The sequence below is a fragment of the Gadus morhua genome, chromosome 11 (assembly GCF_902167405.1).
Source record: "Gadus morhua chromosome 11, gadMor3.0, whole genome shotgun sequence".
Lineage (NCBI taxonomy): Eukaryota > Metazoa > Chordata > Actinopteri > Gadiformes > Gadidae > Gadus > Gadus morhua.
Window position 1 is genome coordinate 7549464 of NC_044058.1, and position 21553 is coordinate 7571016.

General features: G+C 44.0%; 1 protein-coding gene across 5 annotated transcripts in view; it reads left to right on the forward strand.

The window, feature by feature from the left end:
• The first annotated feature begins 3420 nt into the window (after nt 1-3420).
• ddr1 (discoidin domain receptor tyrosine kinase 1) overlaps nt 3421-21553 on the forward strand; it is a 45792-nt gene continuing 27659 nt past the window's right edge. For 2 of the 5 annotated variants that reach the window (XM_030369677.1, XM_030369678.1), the window contains exon 1: nt 9794-10166. In XM_030369677.1, coding sequence (XP_030225537.1) covers nt 10165-10166 — 2 coding nt within the window. In that variant the 5' untranslated portion in view covers nt 9794-10164. Of the gene's footprint in view, nt 3854-9793; nt 10167-21553 lie in introns of those variants that run through there. The other 3 variants (XM_030369681.1, XM_030369679.1, XM_030369680.1) reach the window with 2 other exon arrangements.

The following is a 21553-nucleotide window of genomic DNA, read 5'->3' on the forward strand; positions in this document are numbered from 1 at the left end:
CTGACTATGTGAGTGTGGGTGTGTGTGTATAGCCACAGGAATGCCCTGAGGAATATCAGTCCTGAATAAAAAAGAAAAGTTGTTTTGGCTGAAATTAATTCATTTATCTTTCCCAAAATGACAGGAAATATATCATCCGTCATCCCTCAATAACATTATCCAGAAACCTGACATTTTCCATTAAATCAAAATTATTATGCAAAACCAATAAAACCACCTTTCGGCTGACAAGATCAATTTTAGTATTTTCTCACCAGGCTTATTTCTCATTTGAATATGAATCAGGGTTTATTTTGGATGGCTGTGTTTTTTACCTTTATCTGCCTGTACCTTGTGCTTACGCCGGGATTACCTCCACAATGACTCATCTGTTTTCCGCAATTTAAACTTCTCCGTTATCACTCTCTCTCTGTCTCCCTTGCACTCCCAGTCTTTTTTGCTTCCCTCAACTGAATTCCACACAGGATCAGACCTGCTGTTTATGCTCCGCTGGTTTTCTCTCAGTGAAGCAAGATGGTGGCAGAGACAGAGGAAGAAGAAAGAGGTGCAGGAGGGCTGCGTTGACAGCAAAACCGAGGAGAAAGTCCTTATGTTTCTGTAGAACAAAAAACAAGAGAAAACTGACTCAATCTACAAAGAAAAAAAGGGTAGGGCACAGAGAGGCACTGAATAGCACAGCACAGTGAAGAGGAAATAATGGAAATGGAAAATAGTGAAAGGGTCATAACTTCTACCAGGGAATTTTTTCACGGTTGCCTGGACAACCAACAAAGCTGGGCCAGCCGGGCCATGTGCAGTAAAGGGGCTGAGGGGACGGCCGTCGGCAGAGGCCCCGGAGAGGAGCGAAGAACGACTTCATTCATGTACAATAAAACATGCAGACAACTCTTTGGGCATTCTGTCTCGTTCTCTGTAATTATGACTGAAGGGTACTTTACTTTACTGTAACTTTTTAAGTGTGATCCCCACTAATCTTCCTTTCTATTATTTTTTCACATCAAACAAACAAAACCAAATCCAACCACGGTATGGAAGAGAAAACAAAAGAATCACAGTCAAGCAGCACCAAATCTTTGCTTAATTTCTGAAGAAAGTCTTGCGATTTGTTTCCGACTCTTTGAATACGGTGCATAAATAGAGAGACATACATGGATGGATGGATGGATGGATGGATGGATGGATGGATGGATGGATGGATGGATGGATGGATGGATGGATGGATGGATGGATGGATGGATGGATGGATAACAAATTTATTAATCCCCCGGAGGGGAAATTCCTTTGTTACAACAGCCCAGCAGCAGTGGAAAACACAGGATAAGATACAATACAATAAAAACACAAAATGCTAATGAAAACAAAAATAGACGCTAAAGTAAACGCTAAAGTAAAGACAAACAGAACCAACTGGGCAAACCAAACAGCCGGTATAAACAATATAAATTATAAAGTGTAAAGTTTAAATGGTCAATTATAAGGTGACTGTCTCCCAAAACCTACCGATTGTTATATTGTATAAATTGAAACGTTAACAAAGAGTGGCCCAGTGATCAGATATATGAATATGCTGTATACTCGCATACATAAACAGACACAGATGCATATGCATACACATACACATAGGCATACACATACATATACACAAACAGACATCAGGCGCTGTTGTAAAGCCCCCTGCGTTCACACCAAAAGATGCATTTGCTGCCCGAACGCGTTGACGCCTGTTTTGCGGCGCGTCAAATCAAGTTTTGCGGCGCGTCAAAAGTTTTGCGGCGCGTCAAAAGTTGAAATATTTCAACTCGAGCAGCATTTCACGCGCCGCAAAATACGTGAACGCGCCCTTCGCCCGTGCCCGGCAGCGGTCACGGGCGTGCCGCGCCGCAAATCAGATTTTGACGCGCCGCAAATCAAGTTTTGCTGCCCGTTTTTCTGACGCGCCGCAAATCAAGTTTTGCTGCCCGTTTTCTAGGCAGCAAATGCTGCGGCAGCAAAGCAGCAACGCGTCTCTACATTCACTTTGAATGGGATCACGACGCGCGTCAACTTTTTGCATCTTTTGGTGTGAACGCAGGGGGCTGCCGGAACAAAGGTTCACTTGAAGTGCTCCGTCTTGCACCCTGCGGGAAATTAATCTGTTGCTAAAGGTGCTCCCCCTCTGCCACCGCTCAACACAGAGGGGACGGGAGGGGTGACCCAGGATGGACTTGAATTTGTCCCTCATCCTCCTCTCCCACTATCTCCAGACTATCCAGTTCTAGTCCCACAACAGAGCTGGCCTTCCTCACCATTAACAGCTTGTTGATTCTGTTGGACTCCCCAGCCGTGATGCCACCAAAGAGCAACAGCAAGGAAATGAAGGAGGAAGAGAAAGAAAGAAACCGTGATTTACTATTTTTATAGCATCCGAGGTGGTGTACTGTCATATTCGAGCATGACCTATTTCTCATCAGACCTTGAATAACGTTTGACATTTCGATTTGAATAACACGCGTGCGCACACAAACACGCAAACGCATACACACAAACCCGCACTCACACACACCTCAGACTTTCATCTCCCTTTACTTCTCTACCTGGTTTGGCCGGGGTGGAGCTCTGTGTGTCTTTAAATGACCTTTATTTCTCTACTCCACTGAGTGACGGCCAGCTAAAGCCCCACTCCCCATCTCCGCCAGACTGACGGGTACAGACTCGTCCCGCATTGCCCCACCTTTTCCCTGTCTGTCTCGTGTCCAACCAGCTCATTTTTACCTTTAACATATCTCAAAGGTCTATTTAGCGTAACTTTGCTTAGTATCTGAATTTCACCTTTTCTTGAAGGATGTTGCTATAACTGCTATTTAATCCCATTTCCTTTCTGTGTCCTGTAGGCTAGAGATCAGTTCACTGCGAACCTTTCAATCTGAATTATTACAGCCTGGAGCAGTAATACTATACAGTTACACTGGAAATACTCTGTAATAAAGCCAACTTTAAAGTAGGCCTACAACACAAAGGCAAATGCCTGCGGGCCTTTGTTAAAAGGACTTAAAGTTACGTTTGTTTCCTATCAACTTTTGAAATAATTGGTTAAAAGCGAAACAGGGTCATGTCAACTTGCATCAAATCAAATCGAACCAGAAACATTTTGTTATGTCCAAGCATAGGCTTAGCTAATAAGGTAAAATAACTTTATATATGCGTACTTTGGCTGCCAGAGTATCCTGTGTCATGTTCGCAAAATGTAAGTTCCTATATCCCCCCTCTCCGTCTCCATGGACAGCTACGGTTTATTCTAACGTTGAAGAAGGCTCATAGATCCCGCCCAGTGGGGGGCTCTGATTGGGGGCTGCTTTTTGGGGAAATTCGAACAAGCACCTTGCTCTGTGTTCTGATTGGACCCAGCCAGTGCAGTTATGTAAATGAGCACCTGGTGGCGTCGGCTCGCGGGACTGTGGGCTGAGGTTTTGGAGCAGTGTCTCTCGTGCGCAGCCCGGGCTGAGAGTGGGAGATCTCCGCACACGGTCAACTAACTGTAAACCGCGCTTTGAATTGAACCGATTTGAACTGAAACCTCGCAAGTTTAAATACGGACGTGCCGACCGGACGTGTGATTGTACAACGTGGGTCAAGAATTAAGTGTATATTGAAGGTTTTCTCCGTTTAAACATTGGTTCAACGTTCCGCTCGCTGAGCGCAACAACTGCTCCGGCCCCGTTGGATCACAGGCTGCTAGCGTCCGGAGCTTTTGAAGGACAAGTCCGGGGAAGAGGTACATTATAAAATACTTCGACATTCCGCTACAGGGGATTCTTCTTCTTCTTCCAGAAAAGTTGGAGCTGGTGTCAAGGAGCCCTTCTTTGGTTCACTTTAGGTGAGTAAAGGCGCTTTGTTTTAATTCCCCCCCACGCACCCCGTGATTATGTATTTACTAAAACACTCAAGTCTCCCAGACGAATGCGATAGATGTAGTGTGTATGTGTGTGTGTGTGTGTGTGTGTGTGTGTGTGTGTGTGTGTGTGTGTGTGTGTGTGTGTGTGTGTGTGTGTGTGTGTGTGTGTGTGTGTGCGTATGTGCGTGTGTGTGTGTGCGTGTGTGTGTGTGTGTGTGTGTGTGTGTGTGTGTGTGTGTGCCTGCGTGTGTGTGTGTGTGTGTGTGTGTGTGTGTGTGTGTGTGTGTGTGTGTGTGTGTGTGTGTGTGTGTGTGTGTGTGTTTTGTTTAGACCCCACCACGCGCCTGGCGTCAATGTGTCTCAACGTCAGCTGGAGAGCTGCCTTGGAGACTGGCCACAGGCGGGCTGTCGGGTGTAATGTTGCGGCGGTTTATGGCAAGCCGAGTGTGCCACAATTCGACTTCAATTAAACGCGTTCTGAAACGCCAGCACGCGTGCCCAGAACGCGTTTTGGTTTTCCAGAACGCGTTCCGGCGTTTCAGCGCGCGCGCCCAAAACGCGTTCCGGCGTTTCAGCGCGCACGCCCAGCGTTTCAGCGCGCGCGCCCAGAACGCGTTCTGGCATTTCAGCGCGCGCGCCAAGAACGCGTTCCGGCATTTCTGCGCGCGCGCTCAGAACGCATATTAGCATATTAACAGCACGCGTGCTGTTAATATGCTAATTCGCTCCTCCCCTCAATTTTCTCAGCCAATAGATTTGAGCCGTTTTCACCTAATCATATGCTAGGGCAAACACACAGACAACATCAGTCGAGACCATAGCTCTTCTTTCGCGAATCTTTTCTGTTGTGTCGTTCTTAAAGTCGAAAGATGTTAAGATGTTTCAAATTAGGTGGTTAATGTGGAGGTGGTGAACACTACAAGTACATACACTTTGACTATACACTATCTAAGCTACTTGACCGAACATTGTGTATGGTAAGTGCCGTGGCAACTATGATAACATAATTAAAAAATACTTTTATTTATAGCGTATCGTTCAGGGGCGTTGCTAGACCTAGAGTTTTACTGGGGCACAGGCCCCCAACTGCCAACATTTTTTTTTTTACGTGTGCACAATATGAAATAGATTGATACAGAAGGTTATGTACGAGCTTCAAAATCATTGTCACTGTCATACTGTAGGCTATATTAAAGCACTGGTAAAGGTAAAGACGCAAAGATGGATTCATGAGTACCGTACAATTATATTTATTTAAACACATACACATCTCAAAGATTTACAAATAAGGTAACTGACAAATAAACAAAAAGTCTCTTTATGACCTTCACCTCTTTATCAGGAGAAGTCTACACATCTATATTTATTTAGAAGCTGTGTGGAAACAGCATAATTTTGCCAGAACGACATGTACTAAAAAGGCAAGAAACAAGGTTTAAAACTAATAGAATTTCTGACTTAAGGTGAGGTGGCTCATTGCCACCAATCAACCTGGAAAATGTTATAGAACCATCAAAGCTCGTAAATTAAACTAAATAAGTCCATACACTACTGCATAGAGCCTTTTTAAATGATAATTATTTCACTATTAAGCTGTATCGCCGCGCCTTCATGGTGGCAAAGCGGTCAATAACGTGGCTTTGACTCACTTTGCATAGTTGCTCCTTTTCAATGGACAAAAGAGAAAGTTGGTGAAGCCTTCCTTGCCCCATGGTGGACCTAAGCCAGGTGTGGAGCCTTCTCGACACACTGAAAGATCGCTCACAACTACAACTGTTTACAGGAATTGTGAGTGCAATGATCTGAATTATCTGTGTCAGTGTTGGGAACATTGTTGGATCCAGTATGTTAAAAACACCCTGTATATCCATAATTTCCTTTTTTGTGTTAAGGAAGTTTTTGTCCACTAAAACTTCAAGTTTTGAATACAGACAATTTTTCATTCATTATTAATTTTCCGCGTGTGTGCGTGCACGCATGGTGTGTGTGTGTGTGTGTGTGTGTGTGTGTGTGTGTGTGTGTGTGTGTGTGTGTGTGTGTGTGTGTGTGTGTGTGTGTGTGTGTGTGTGTGTGTGTGTGTGTGCTATAAAACTACAGGCTACAGACGCTCAGTATTGAAAAACTGGTGCTAATTATATGGGCAACATTCTTTAACAGCAATCAAGTTGTCATTGTTTGTGTCAAACAAGTTGTGAATTTGTTGTAACGTTAAAAAAGGAGATGACTTACTCTGGGCTGTTTCCAGCTCCCGTGGTTTCCAACGAAACATGATCAACAAAAAAACAAGGAATTGAAAGCTACTTACAATATGCCTAGGTTACATTAATTTCCCCTGATGGCAGCAATGTTCCACTTTCAGCTGGAATTCACGGTACATCAAAACCACACGTCTTCTTTCGATTTCAGTTCCCTTTATTTATTCACACAGTTCAGCAGCGGCATTTATTCAGAATCAGAGCCCAAATTAAAGCTGCATTTAGGGCGACTATCACTACCCAGCAGAAAAATAGATGCACTATAAATGGTTTTGTATAGCAGTCACGAACATGAGCATAGTTGTGGAAATGCTGGTGTTAGAAAACAAAGTTGACGGGAATTAAAGTGCTGCACATCGACTGTACAAATGTAGATTATTCATCACAAGAATTTTAATTCAGAAATCGAATAGGCTAATTAACTCTGAATTGTGAGATAAAATTCAGCATTCTGATAATAAAGTCAGAATACTTGGATAAAATCCGAATTCTGATAATTAAATCCAGCATTAAAGGTTCATTTAAGAAGGTTCTCCCCAGTCATTTGTCGCCTGGTCGCAGTGTCGAGTTTTTTTTTTTAAAGTAGTTCACTAGTCATAGCGTGCAAATAAATTGCAGTGTCAGAATTCTGAGAATTTTGTCAGCATTCAGATTTCTCAGAATTCTCTTATGCTGCAAATTAAAGCGCTACTACTAGCAAACTAGTTTCAGCGTGACTGGAGAGAACTTCCTTAAATTAACCTTTAATGCTAGATTTGCATCAACGCTATTGTGTGAATTAGTATGGTTCTCTTTCATGGAAGCCGGAAGTGGGAGATTCCTTATTTTTTTTACCATTATTGTTTTATTAACAAATTTCTCCTACAGGGGATTGATAAAGTTCTATCTAGACTATTGAACAGAAAGAAACACTTGGTCATACTTTACACACTTTACCACTGAAACATTCAGAAGAGTCACGTGGACGAATCCGTAAATAACTGATTTTTTTCATTGGTTGTTGCGTTAAATCTTACCCAGATACAGTAGGGGTATTTTCTGATTGGCTTTTATGTAGCCCCTTTCGTTTTTTGATTGGCTGGTAAGAGGCAGGCTCGACTGAAGACTCCAGAGGCAGCAGGAGATGCACTTGATGAATCCTGCCGATTCCATAGCGAGAGCGGCGCTTCTGCAGATGAATTTAATAATGATCAATGGAATTTTACTGGGGCACTGGAGACTTTTACTGGGGCACGTGCCCCAGTAAAAAGGGGCTGACGACGCCTCTGGTATCGTTTATTACATTTATTTATTACAGCATTACATGAGTCAGCTTATTCGTCTTCTGAGTACAATAAAAACAATAAAAGAGTTCAGAAGTTAGAGTTAAAATTCCATTAGAAGTAAATAAGTCCGTCTGAAGTATTAACATGCAGTTGCAGGTTTTAGCCTGTACGTGGTAGTAGCCTATAAGACGAGGTATAATTCACTTCATCAGTTGGAATGAGACAGATAGAAAAAACTATATATATATATATATATATGTATATATAATATAGGGAGGTGAGGAGATAGATACTACTACAACTGATACTATTGGTAACCAACTGGTAGGTATTGGTACCCAACAGACCAAGCCCTTTAGGAAGACTTCCATCCTGCTCCTGTCACATTACATAAATAGTTGGTGTATAGCCTATATAAATGCAGAAAATATTGCAGCCAAAATTGCCCCCAAAATATTCACAACATTTACCATTTAACCATCCCTTTTCACATTAAACTGGCCTCTACTCTTGATACATTTGTAACTCACCTACAAACTCACTCATAGCCTTTAATTTAGTGAAACGTTTTGGTCACCTTTTTCCTATTTCTTTTTCACAGTGTCTACACGTCAGGTCATGGTGAGGAATATATTAATCATATATTTATATTAGTTAGTTAGTATGTTATTACTATATTGTTATTAAGTGAACATTAGTCCATGTGTTACAAACAAACAGCAGAAATCAAATGCCGGGAGGAGGGAGAAGCCTGTCTGGGCAGGCTCTATACACTGCGGTCCCGGTCCAACCAGCACCTGCCGACAATCTCCTGATTAGGAGTGAGAGAAACTGATTCGGGAAAGAAGAGCTCTGGTCTCGACTGATGTTGTCTGTGTGTTTGCCCTAGCATATGATTGGGTGAAAACGGCTCAAATCTATTGGCTGAGAAAATTGAGGGGAGGAGCGCATTAGCATATTAACAGCACGCGTGCTGTTAATATGCTAATATGCGTTCTGAGCGCGCGCGCAGAAATGCCGGAACGCGTTCTTGGTGCGCGCGCTGAAATGCCAGAACGCGTTCTGGGCGCGCGCGCTGAAACGCTGGGCGCGCGCGCTGAAACGCCGGAACGCGTTCTGGGCACGCGTGCTGGCGTTTCAGAACGCGTTTAATTGAAGTCGAATTGTGGCACACTCGGCTTGCCATAGCGGTTTGCATGTTTGTTCGGCCGATGCATTGTGGTTGGCAGACAAACCGTTATCCACTGGCTAAATCTTCAAAACAATACATGATTAGAGATGTTGGAATATGTCAGAGTCGTATCAAAAAGTGTATTTTTTTTTGTGAGCTTGTTTTGAGTGTGTTCTCATGTTTTATTAGGACTTCACTGTATTGGATGGGGACATTTGAATTCGATTATTCATTATGTCCCTGCATCATTACAGGCTCAATTCAGATTACGAAAGTGAATTGGTAAGATTAATCTCATTTTGACATGTGGTAGCCTGTGTTGTCTGGATCCAGGAGTAAATAGAAGAAGATACTTTTGTAGACTATTCATTTACGTGGTAGCCTACATTGCACAACAAGAGCCCTGTTCGAGATAAAACGCACAGGCACGCACGCACGCACAGCTCAGTAAGTTTGACACAAAACATTAACTGAGGGATGCCAAGTCCTTTAGACAGAGCCCAACGATGCTTGACGGTTGGATGAATAGGTCAATAAAACCCCCAGCTTTTCCGATGACCTCATCGAGTCCAGGTGGCCATTGTCGCACCGTGCTGGTACACAGCGCGCTCACTAACTGCGCGACCTCATCGCACGGCTGCTGACCTCAAATAAAGCAGAGCAGCTCCAGTTTCCCTCCCAGTGGAACACACCTCTGGCCTCAAATGTGAGATTTTTCTCCACTGGGAAACAATCAGTTGCCGTAAAACAAAGAACCAACGACGAATGAGAAATAACCTTAGATATATAGGAACCCCTCGTTGGTGCAGACAGGACAGGGTCAATATAACCCAACGCCTTAGTAATACCAAAATACCTATATGGGATATGACTATACAATGTTATAGTGGGTATATAAACAGGATGTTTATAATCTAATTATCCAATATTACATTTGAGAGTATGTGCATTGCAGGGTTTGGAAAATCAAGCCATCAAATGTATCGTTAGTCTATACATTAAGTGTCTTAATGTCCCTGCTTGTGTTTGTCTGGAGATGCACTAGGGCCCCAGGGAGAGGCAGGGCTGCGATTGGTTTATCTTGAGGGGCGTACAGCATCCCCTCCGTACTAATAAGTCATACTGCAAGCCATTATCACCATACTAACAGGCTGGCTGGCGCTGAACAGGGGGGAGTGGGTTCTATAGCGCTGCTGGTCTGTGTTGGATGGCTGTGTGATGGTGGGGGGTGAGGGGTTTGGCAGGCTGGCTGCTGGTATTTGCCAATAGACAGAGAGGCAATAAAAAGCCATTCTCTGTGTCTCTGCGAGTCCCTCCCCTCGCCTGGCTGCTCTGCTGAGGCCGGGGCGTAGAGTGAGGAGGGAGCTGAGGGGTAGGAGACGAGTCCCCGTCCGTGAGCCCAGATCTTCTGCAGGAGCCCGGGATGAATGGAGCCCTGCCTAATGGACAGCTGGCTGTTGAATCTCTCTGGAGACTGTTGAGGACGGTTTGAGATTTTTAGATATTGACTGTTGACTCTGGGGTCGCCTCTGAAGTGTCGCCAATCGGTGGTTCGCATCCTCCAGGAAGGGGTGGATAACAGCTTGATTGCTTTTGGTTTGTATGTGAGTATATTGTGTTTCTTCCCATACCAAATGGGAATAGTTGTATTGCACAATATGTATAATGCTTGATTATGCATGAAGCTGATACAATATGAGCATATCGACCTGGCCCGCTCTAGGCCCGCTCTCGGTGGACTTTTCTGAACCCAACCTAATCTATGGATATATTAAAGACAAGGGAACTGGTTTCTGCCCAGTATTACTAAGTTATGATGTTGTACTATTCTAAGGGTTTTCAGGCAAGGCGGGGAGACGGTCAGGTGGAAACACACACACACACACACACACACACACACACACACACACACACACACACACACACACACACACACACACACACACACACACACACACAAACAAACACACAGGGTAGACCGAGCGTGTGGTATTTAGGGGGGTTAAACGTTGGCCTTTCTCCATTGCCCTCAAGCTATCTTATTGTCTGACTGGGAGCGTTAGCCGGTCATCCTTTATCTTTATGTTCCTCTGCTGGTCGTTGACTATTGTTTGTTTGTGTGGGTTCCTTGGAATTTTAAGACAAGATAACGGTAGCTCTTGTACATTGTCTGGTCTCCTGTTGATGTTTCTGTGCAAGTGCACTAGTGCAGGATCTTCATTGAAGGATTTGGCCTGTTTGCTAAGACCTTTGTTAGTTGGTGAACAATTGACATCCAATCTATTCCAAAGGATTCTATAGAAGCTCCCATTGCTGTATCTTTGTTTTGTAAAACCCAAGTAAGTGCATACTTTCCTGGCTAGGTTGTTTCTCCATTAGTGCCAACAAAAAAACTAATCCAGAAGTTACAATTCTGTGAACATGCCACTGCGCATGCCCATGACTTACAGACTGAGGCTTCTTGAAAGTTTGCACTGTGAGTTTTTCATTGCTTCAACCAACAGGTTGCAATGGACTGGCTCAGTGTTGAAAAAGTAATAGTTTAGCCTCTGTTCCAATCAGTAAAAAAACACCCCCTCCTACTTACCATCACAACTTGTTGAATTGTTGATTTGCACTCAGAATTCATGAATATCACACAGCCTAATATGCAGCCACCAACTTCTCACAGAATTATAACCGTACACCTCAGTCTCTAGGTCTTTGCGAATGTCAAGGGGGCTGTTAACACAGAATCAATATGCTTAAACTGAAAGAGTTGAATTTAAATCATGGCTGATATATACTCCTCAACAGAGTCAATGTCAACCTTTAACCTGGGCTCATAACCTGAAGTGTTGAAACCAGTTGCCAAACCAGCATGGCCCTCACCCACCATGAGATTTGAGCAGATTTAGGCTCTGGCGACTAAGCTGAAAGTTGACTACTCTACAGTTTTTTATTTTATCGGCTCCCAGCAGACTCTGAAATCCAATTCATCCTTAGACACCACCCTAAGACACACTATCCTCTTAAAAGGAATGCAGCCCATTAAAGGTGCAATTCACTCTTCTCCTTTGTGTTCCTTTAATTAATTAATCCTCTGGTCTGGAATGCTGGACATGTTCTTAAGTGAAATACGTTATTATTATCATTATTATATTTTACACTGTAGGATTTAGCTTCAAGGCTTTTTGTTGCTCTGTTTAATTGCTTCTGCCATAATGGATGTCTTTCTGGCACTCCACCCTCACCTATAGTCAGCCCTCTCCCAGGGCCAGCCCAAGCCCTCCACTCCTATCCTCTGCTCTCTGCTATCTCCAACCCCCCCACCTAACATATTACCTTTGATGTTGTAATGAGTCACCCCAGCAATCTGTCTCCAACATTAAATCCTTATTTTTCCATTAGCCTATCAATTTCCCTTTGAAGCAACACTAGATGCTTTATCTACTCACCTTATCCCCTCGTTTTTGTCTTTTTCCTTTTAGTTCCATAATCCCCCCCCAGACACACACAAAAACACACACACACACACACACACACACACACACACACACACACACACACACACACACACACACACACACACACACACACACACACACACACACACACAATCCCCAATGTACAATGAATACATGCAAACGATGAATGTTCTCTAAAATAAATTGCTGTGGGTTGTCGTTACTGTAATCATCTAATGCTGCTGGGACAACCAGCAGCACAATGGTTGAATCCTGTTTAGTCTTATTAAGCTGTTTTTTTTACTTTGTTAAGATTATTATTCGTGTCTTACTACAATCCTACATTCCAAAGGAACTTTTTACCCCCAAAAGAGTTACTTTCTGGAAAGATATAGACACTTAAGAGCTTTAAGCCAGCAAGACATTTGGTTCCTTTCTGACATATTTCTTTCTCTTCATTCTCCCTCTGTATTCACCTCATGCACACCTCTTTGTACCGCTGTAGCACAGTTCCTCATGTGCTACAGCATGGCACTATTAATGACTTTCTGCCCCGGGGGCAAACTGGAGCTAGGAAAGAAGGCTCTGAAATGTTGCTGTAAAAATACATTTTAAACAAAACCTTACTTTGCATCAAAGCGCGCCTGGAAATAACTTGCTGAGGTCTGTGTTGAAATGACACGATGGAAGTGTTGAGTGGGCCGGGCGCAGGGTTTTAGTTGGGAAGGCCTATATTAGCCCTAGGATGCCTGCATGGGACGTATCGTGTGTGTGTGTGTGTGTGTGTGTGTGTGTGTGTGTGTGTGTGTGTGTGTGTGTGTGTGTGTGTGTGTGTGTGTGTGTGTGTGTGTGTGTGTGTGTGTGTGTGTGTGTGTGTGTGTGTGTGTGCGTGTGTGTTGGCGTAAAGTTTCACAGCCTGAACATTTAATGATCAGAACATAATGCGGGTCATGTCATCTGGGGGCTTCAGCTGGTTGTCGGTGTGAGTCCAGCCCCCTGAACCGGCCTGGCGGGGCAGGCTCACGTTTTGATAACGTGTTATGTGGGCATCCCGTTATGTGGGAAGAAGATACAGACTCGCAGCTGGATAGGTATCCCAATACCCTCCGGTTAAAAACGGTACAGTACGGTTTTATTACTGGGTGTACTTTAAGAATGACAGTGTTTAAGGACATATTTCCTGTGATTTGGGTTGATGTCCGACGGCGCTCTGTTTACACTCTGGAAAGTGCAGACATAGTGGCCGGGCCAGCTGTTTATTTTTCACTCATATGCACACTATCTTTAATGGGAGAATGAGACGGCTCCATGGCTGCCAATTTACCCTATAAAGACAGTGCCCAAAGGCTCCGTCTGAACTCCTGGCATTGAAAGTTGATATGACTGCGCTTGTTCCTTGCTATAATCTAATAATTCCTGGTGGGTAAACAGATAGTCTGCAGAAGTCTCTTATTAATCTACTTATTAATTGTCATAAACCGACCAACAAGAAAACAACAGCACATCTATTACTATTTTATTGCGTATGTGAATAGTAAGATACATTAATAGCATGAGCTGTAGTTCTGGCACTTCATGTTGATTAATCTCAAACCGAAGATTATTAGTCTGCCCACCACAGTGTGTACCGTATGGCCCTTTCCACCGACAGTACCAGCTCAACTCACTTTGACTAAGCCCGCCTTTTCTTGCGTTTCGATCACCAAAATGAGGTACCTGGTACCTGGTACCTGGAACTTTTTTAGTCTCACCTCCGTCGAGGCTCCAAGAGAGCTGATCTAATACATTTGTGTGACGTAAAAAGGCTTGGTGCCACTGATCAGCCAGAGTTACACCACTGGATGAGTCATGATGAGCGCGACGTCCGAGCCTGACACCCGGCATCTTTCATCAGCGTTCAGTCAACAATAGTGATTGATTATTGAACATGGCAGGATCAACACGCAAGAACACGGCGTTGACCGTGACAGAGGTGGCGACGCTCCTGTGTGTAGCCCTGTCTGTTTATGTTTTGCGTGGATAATTACATGACTGCAGTTTCCCGCATGGTTGCTATGACGACCCGCCCACGTTGAAGAGGCACTTTATTCTAGATGGAAACACGACATGCCTGGAACCAAACCAAGTCGTGCCACGCTAAGTTGTGGCGAGTTGAACTGGTAGGCCTACTGTTGGTGGAAGACCTCAATACACCTCTTTAGAGGTTTTCATTTCTTTGAATGGAATCGTTTAGGTATCGGTATCGAGATATTAAGGCAGATATTGTATCAAAGTAATTATTTTGGTCTTTTGACAGCTGTACTAGCACCTGAGCTGTAGTACAACGCGAAAATGAGAAAATGTCTTGGACTGCTCTGTTATTCTTTTCACTTATCCTCCAATGTATTTCTGTGTGCACAAACATGCTGCTCACAGGAATCAGGCATTGTAAATTTACACAAAGTGTTGTAAACAATGCACATAGTGCTGGGAGTATTTCTCTGTCTAATTTATACATTTGCATTTGTACTTTTAGCCTAATTTGTGAAAAGGCTGAACCGATAAAGTGCGACTTTCTAGTTTGTTTAGAGAAAAGGTGAACGAAATCTAGGTTTAAAAAACAAAGAGTTACGTTATTTTTAAGCGGTTTCGCCCAGCCGTAGATGCTGGCATCTTTGCTTGCATTGGAAGAGTGGTATCAATGTGCACGGCTAGCGAAAGCATCCCAACTCTCAAAGTTCACTCCCAATTATTGTTAAGAAATCAATGTCGCTGCCAGGCACATATTCTAAAGTGTAGTCAAACTAGACTGATCCTGTTGTGTTAAACATATCGCCTCTGGTTCCCGTAACCCAGCATGCTGTCTTTAATCAGAAACAGAACAGGCATCACGCTGGCTGTTTTGTTCTGTGTAAAAAAGCACAACCAACATAATGACGGATCGTCTTTATGGCAATATTGCGGGATCTCTGTATAATAGGGACTTGTGTCTGTGTTCTGTTTATCTGTTGCATGTGTCTGACCAAAAAACGACTCACAACTGAAGACTCTCTGTTCCTCTGCTTTCATTATACATCACAAATGAGCAGGAGGTATGAGTAAGCTTTACTCACACTAACGCGATGTGCTGAGTACCACCAAACGTGGACCGGTTTGCCCGGATCTCTGCCTTTCTTTTTCTCTCTTCCTTTTTTCAAACTTGCACTTTTCACCTTCTCCGGGTTCAAGAGTTGACCTACTGGATTAGTCATTCCCAACCTCGTCATCTAACACTCTTTTATCGTCCACCTCTAGCAAGTGGATGGAAATGTAGTCGCCACCCGCCAAGCGCTTTTTCTGTTCTTCCATCATGGGACCTCCCGCTGTTTTAGTGTGACTGTCTCACTCCCTCCCTCCCTCTGGGTCTCTCTCAGGTGGCACTTCAAAAAAACCGTTTTCTCTCTGTCCATTGTGAGACTAGCACTGGGCTGTCATGTCCCCCCCCTCCCCCTTTGTACCTTCTCCCTGTCCATTCCATCGTCTGTCCCCCCCCCCCCCGGTGTGGTGGTAGGACTCTAATGTGGCGGTGTGAGAGAGAGAGAGAGATGGTGCAAATTGAATTCAGGGAATTGGGCGTCAGCAGCCTGACGGTCACATCAACGTTCTAAAACTACTCCCTGAAGGCCACTTAATGCCGTCAAACTAGCAAAGGCAACAGAAAAAGCATCCTCGACGTGTGCACATTCCACTCTTTCTCTGTCACATTAGCATGCAAATGCTAGTCCAGAGAAACGCTGCTTCAGGCAGTATGTTGCAGAAGGAAAAAGGGAAGAGATTTAGTTTCACAGTTCTCGGGGTCAGTATATTCTCTCAAGAGTGTCTACTCCCTTAAAGGCCACAGAGCACTCTCTCAGGCTCACTGTCGGCGGGGAGTCACACAGCCACCTCGTTAACTTCACTCACTGGAGCGGCAGCTGGTGTCCACTCCATCCAAAAACCGGTTAAACGGAAAGAAAGTCTGAGTGTAACAGAGAGAGGGAAAGTGGGAGCCAGCTCTGAGGACCTCTCCCTCCTACCTGTGCTGACACGTAGAATCCTTTTGACGATGCAAAGAAAGCCAGGGAACATGAGAGAGTTCAGCGAGATTCTCAGTTCCCAGGGGGCCAAAACCAGTTTCCCAACGCACGCTGTAGGGCGAGTAGTGTGTGGGAATGATCTTGAATCTCGTTCACTTTCTCACACTCATCCATATGTACGCCCTCTTTATTATTGGCGTCTCAAAATGTGTGAGAAAGTGCTGCAGGACTATAGGGACTAAACTGAAGGTAATGTCATTGGCATAAACAGCATGTTTCTGCCAAAGGCAAGACCTAATTTTCCAATGTTATTTGAAATAATGAATTAGAAATAATTATATGTATGATTATATAATTATATATTATATAATTATATGTCTACTATTGAGTAATGACTTCGATTATTCAGGATTATCCTGTCTATTTTGGGGTTGTAAAATAGTTCTTAGTGCAATTGGGATGATAGCGAGACTCATGAATGAACACACATGAATATATACGTGTGTTGTATAAATTAGATGCATTACGGGACGTCGCCTGTTCAACAACATGGGTGACTATAAAGAAAAGCAATAAGTAGACAAAACAGGCGTGAGTGTGCGGTGTATTGTTTCCGCGGTGTTTGGCTTCCTATGAGGCCCACGCCTCATTCTCTGGGGTCCAACCTGTGCTAATCACTCACCATTTGTCTCAGTCTGGCCCGCATGCACGCTGAAGAATGCTGCAGCTGATGTGGGTGACGGTGGTGGGCGGGAGCGGGGGAAACGCAACACTTTGTTTTCAAGTTTGAGGGCAAACTCAGAATTTAGAGAAAATTGTGAATGTGTCACACATGACAATTTGGAAAGTCAGGGTTTAGTTCAAGCATGCCTAAACTGCATGATATTAAACATGGCATTATTATAAGCATATTTTGCCCACCCTGGCCCCTACTCAAGGAGCTTTATGTAAATGTGGGTTTTTGTTGCCTGTGAACCAGATTTGGCAGAAGTTGAAGGGGTTTGCATCTCGCTTATAATTTTGACACTTTGTGGATCAGGCAATTATAAATGCTTGTGGATTCCATTTGTCTTCTTACAGAGAGCGGGTAGTTTGTCCTATTATGAGTCACTCCACGCAGCATAGCCAAGTTATTACTGGAATCACCTTCTCTCTCTTTCCACCCCTCCACCCCGCCTGCTCTCTGCCCTCCTCCTCCAACAACCATCCATCTCCATCTACAGTTAATTTTATAAAACCCCTCAAACATCCGTCACCAGATGTAGTAACTTTCTCCTGCTGCTCGTCATCGCTCCTTAATGTCTTGTACTTGTGCTGCTCCATTGCCGGTGTGTTCTCCTCAGTACGTTAGCTCCTTTTTAAGTGACTCTTAGGTGACTCATCCACCCTCCTCCTCCTCCTCCTCCTCCACCCCCTGCCCCATGCTGGGGGTTAACACAACTCTCTGGGCTACAAATGGCACCCATGCAATCTACTAGTCTAAAAAGTCTAAAGCATAAAAAAAATCTGAAGTCTAACAAACAAATTATTCATACAAGGTGAAACTCGAGCATCCCTTATTAGAATGAATACCATTCTCAAGAAGCAGAAATAAATTCACAGCCATAGTGCCACGAAATACACTTTGGTTCGTGGTAATCAGTTACAGTCCTTGTTGTGAACTCAATGCCATTCCACATTGATGACAAACTATTTTGGACACAAGAGGACCACCGTTTGAGACTGAGTAGACCAGTTGTACGATGCCAAGCCATATAATCCGTACAAATGTGACTTGCTTTGTGTGTTTTATTCTTCATTTCAAAGGCTGCCTCCACATGATATGCATTACACATCATTGCTCATCGTCTCGTTTGCTCATCATAAAAGCACTATTTGCTCTGTGACTAAAGGGAATGGGGCACTGCATTTTAAACATCGAATTACATTTAATTAGAGGCAAGGTGTACTTCCTGCCAGCATTTTTATTGCTGACCTTTCAGGAGAGCCATTAAGCATTTTGCATTGATAGCCGATGCCATCTCGGCCTTAAAAAGTTTTCAGGCAAAAATAGACTGGAATAATAAGAAGAGTAGTGCCAACTCTCTCACCCCTTTCCTCCAAAACAAAGAGAACCCCCTCATTCTCCCCCACTTCTCTGAGTCATGGTTGATTTAAATGGCAGGCTTATTTAGGATTTCACACATTACATAATGATGTATATCAGCAAATAGTTTGTTGCAGAGTAGCCAATTTTAATTTAAACTGTCCAAGGACTGAGTACAGTCTGCCAAATAAATAGAAAGAATAACAAATGTTAATGTTTATAGTGATTTGATGCCAACGTTATGGGCGTCTCGATAAAGCCTGCCATGCGGGCCGCTGCCAAGGATGTCCTGCCAGTGGTTCACTGCGCCAATGTAATTACGGAGCGTCTGGCATTCGATGTCCCCAATGCAATGATGACAAACTTCTTAAATTTCGTCCCCTCTGCCTTCCCCTCCGCTCTTTGTCACTCTGTCTCTCTCTCCGATTCCAACATAATCTTGTGCTTGTTCGCCCCTCGCTGTCGTCTCCGGCCGGTTGTGCAAAACACTCAGCAGGCTTCTGTTCGTATTTTCGCTAGGCCCGGCGAACACATCACTCCAGACAGGTTTTTTGACGGGGGGTTGGGCTGCACACATCCAGCAGTGGGGATCTCACACACACACACACACACACATGCACACACACACACGCACACACACACACACACACACACACACACACACACACACACACACACACACACACACACACACACACACACACACACACACACACACACACACACACACACACACACAGAAGCATAAACACAGAGCTGTTCAGCACCACTCGATTCTCCGTTAAAAACAATGTTCGATGGCCTTCGGCTACAGAGACCTTCGTCTTAATCCTGTTTTCTTTCTGTGTTCCCAACTTTCCATCTCCAGCTGATGTATAGCTAACAACCTTTCTGCTACGCTGTTGAGAAACATACCCTCCGTATGTTGCCAGACATTCATTATATATCTACCAGCGGTTGGCATTTAGGTTACCGAGGGATTGTTTTGTGTTATGGGGACTTAAGACCTTTTTTAATGTCTTCCCGTTTTGTCTTTTCATCTTTTAATTTATAACCTCCCGACCCTACCTATATCTTGGTTCGGCATTATCATTCACTCTGTCTTGAAAACTTGCAGCATACCTGTGTGTTGGATATACTCTGTCTCCCAGTGATGACAGCTGCATCACAGGGGCTGGCTATCCCTGAAATCGCCTCTGTTCCCTTTCCCCAGCCAACAACACATTCTCTCTCTCTCTCTCTCTCTCTCTCTCTCTCTCGTTCTCGTTCTCGTTCTCGTTCTCGTTCTCGTTCTCTCTCTCTCTCTCTTTCTCTCTCTCTCTCTCTCTCTCTCTCTCTCTCTCTCTCTCTCTCTCTCTCTCTCTCTCTCTCTCTCTCTCTCTCTCTCTCTCTCTCTCTCTCTCTCTCAAATCTTCCCTTCTCCTGATTTTCCTTTGGGTCTCCCACTAATGCCACCACACCCCCACTCCACTCCTGTGTCACTACAGCTGTGGGTCAGCTGTTGGTCTACAGCAGCCTGGTCAGGGATGAAGACGCAAGAGAGAGAGTCTATTGGGAGCTCAGACCAATTTCTCGCTCTCTATTACTCCCCGCGCCTCTTCCTCCCTCTCGCCTTCTCTCCCCCCTCCCTCTTTCTGGCAGTTGTCATCATGTGCTCCTTTTGTCCAGCTCTTTGCCCTCCATTAACGCTCTCTCACAGACACAACATGTAGCATGAATAGTGTTTTGGCTAATCGACTGGTTTGTTGATTGCATTAGCATGAGTCTGGTCGGCCACTGTTTGATACAAACTGTTTAATTCTGAACAAATGACGACTGAAACCTGATAAGGTGAGGCGTCATACCTCATCTAACACATGGAGTACCTCCAAGACGAAGAAAAGGAGCTGAATTAGAATAATGTGGTTATCCAAAGCCAGGTGCATTGAACTAAACCAACACTCATTCTGTTCACTCTCCTTCTCCATCTATGCTTTGCATTAATTTTATTTATCATCCCAACAAAAAGCAGGGAATCAAAATTAGCCTTAACCTTTCGCCTCTGCATTCAGGAGGACATATGCCTGACATCCCAAATACAAAAGCACAGTCATTGGGATAAACATGACAAGCTAATCTTATCACCCACGGTTACCTGGCTGTATGTCTTCTTACCTTGCGCATCAAGCATTCGACGGAGCATCGCTGTGCGCACCACAGAGACCTATTAGCAAGTGACGCTAGTGTTTTGTAGCGTGTATTGGTTGGTGCGTCCTTTAGGATTTGACTCGCTGGAAAAGGCATGCCTGTTCAAAGGTTTAAAAGAAGAACCTTTGAGCACATGCTGCTGTGGTCTAAAAGGATTTCAGGGAGAGTTGATTTATGGACAGGGAAGTTTGGACTGTTTTGCCCGAGGCATGTGTGTGTGTCTGTGTGTGTATGTGTATGTGTGTGTGTGTGTGTGTGTGTGTGTGTGTGTGTGTGTGTGTGTGTGTGTGTGTGTGTGTGTGTGTGTGTGTGTGTGTGTGTGTGTGTGTGTGCAGTGGTGTAGTCTATTTTATTGTAGTGGGTATACTGTGATGATTCCCTCCCAGCCTCGTACAAACCCGTCCCACCGGTACGTGTACGTGTGTGGCGCTTATGGGGTGTCGCACCACACTCACCAACGCAGGGGTCTACAACCCGCTGATTTAAGAGTATAACGATTATCAACAATCATGGAAAGAACCAGTTTTAATAACAGTCTGAACAAATAGAACACAAAAATGACAAGTTGTCCTTTGTATATCTATAGTAGCAATAGCACATGCTAAACAAGGACAAAATCTACTCAAAATAATTTAATGAACTGTTTACATCCATGGCTAACCAGTGCATGAGAAGGAGATGACAGGAGACTAATGTTTCGCTCTAATTTGAGCTCTTACTGTTGTTATCTAACATACCATACAGTAATTGAATTGTGTAAAAGTGTGAAATTACTGCACCTTAAAAATGACCATGAATTAGCTATACTCTCATTTGCATAGTGATTAACATTATGAATTTCAATTGTGCATACCAACTGTATGTTGGCTGACATTTAGCTAACTCTTTTTCCCTCCACTCTAACCAAGGATGCCTGTTTTTAAATTCCCTAGCCTGACGCCCAGTCTGAAAGGCTGGCCAGGGGATCTCATCTAAAAGTAACAAGGAGATATAAAGTGGGATTAAAACATTGTCTTCTGTTGACTACTTATTATGTGGTTTACACATTCCTAGTGGGTATACGGCGTATACCTGCGTATCACGTAGACTACACCACTGTGTGTGTGTGTGTGTGTGTGTGTGTGTGTGTGTGTGTGTGTGTGTGTGTGTGTGTGTGTGTGTGTGTGTGTGTGTGTGTGTGTGTGTACCTCTGTGTCCTCAGCATATTTGGGTTGCAGGTGGTGTTGTTATTGCCTCGT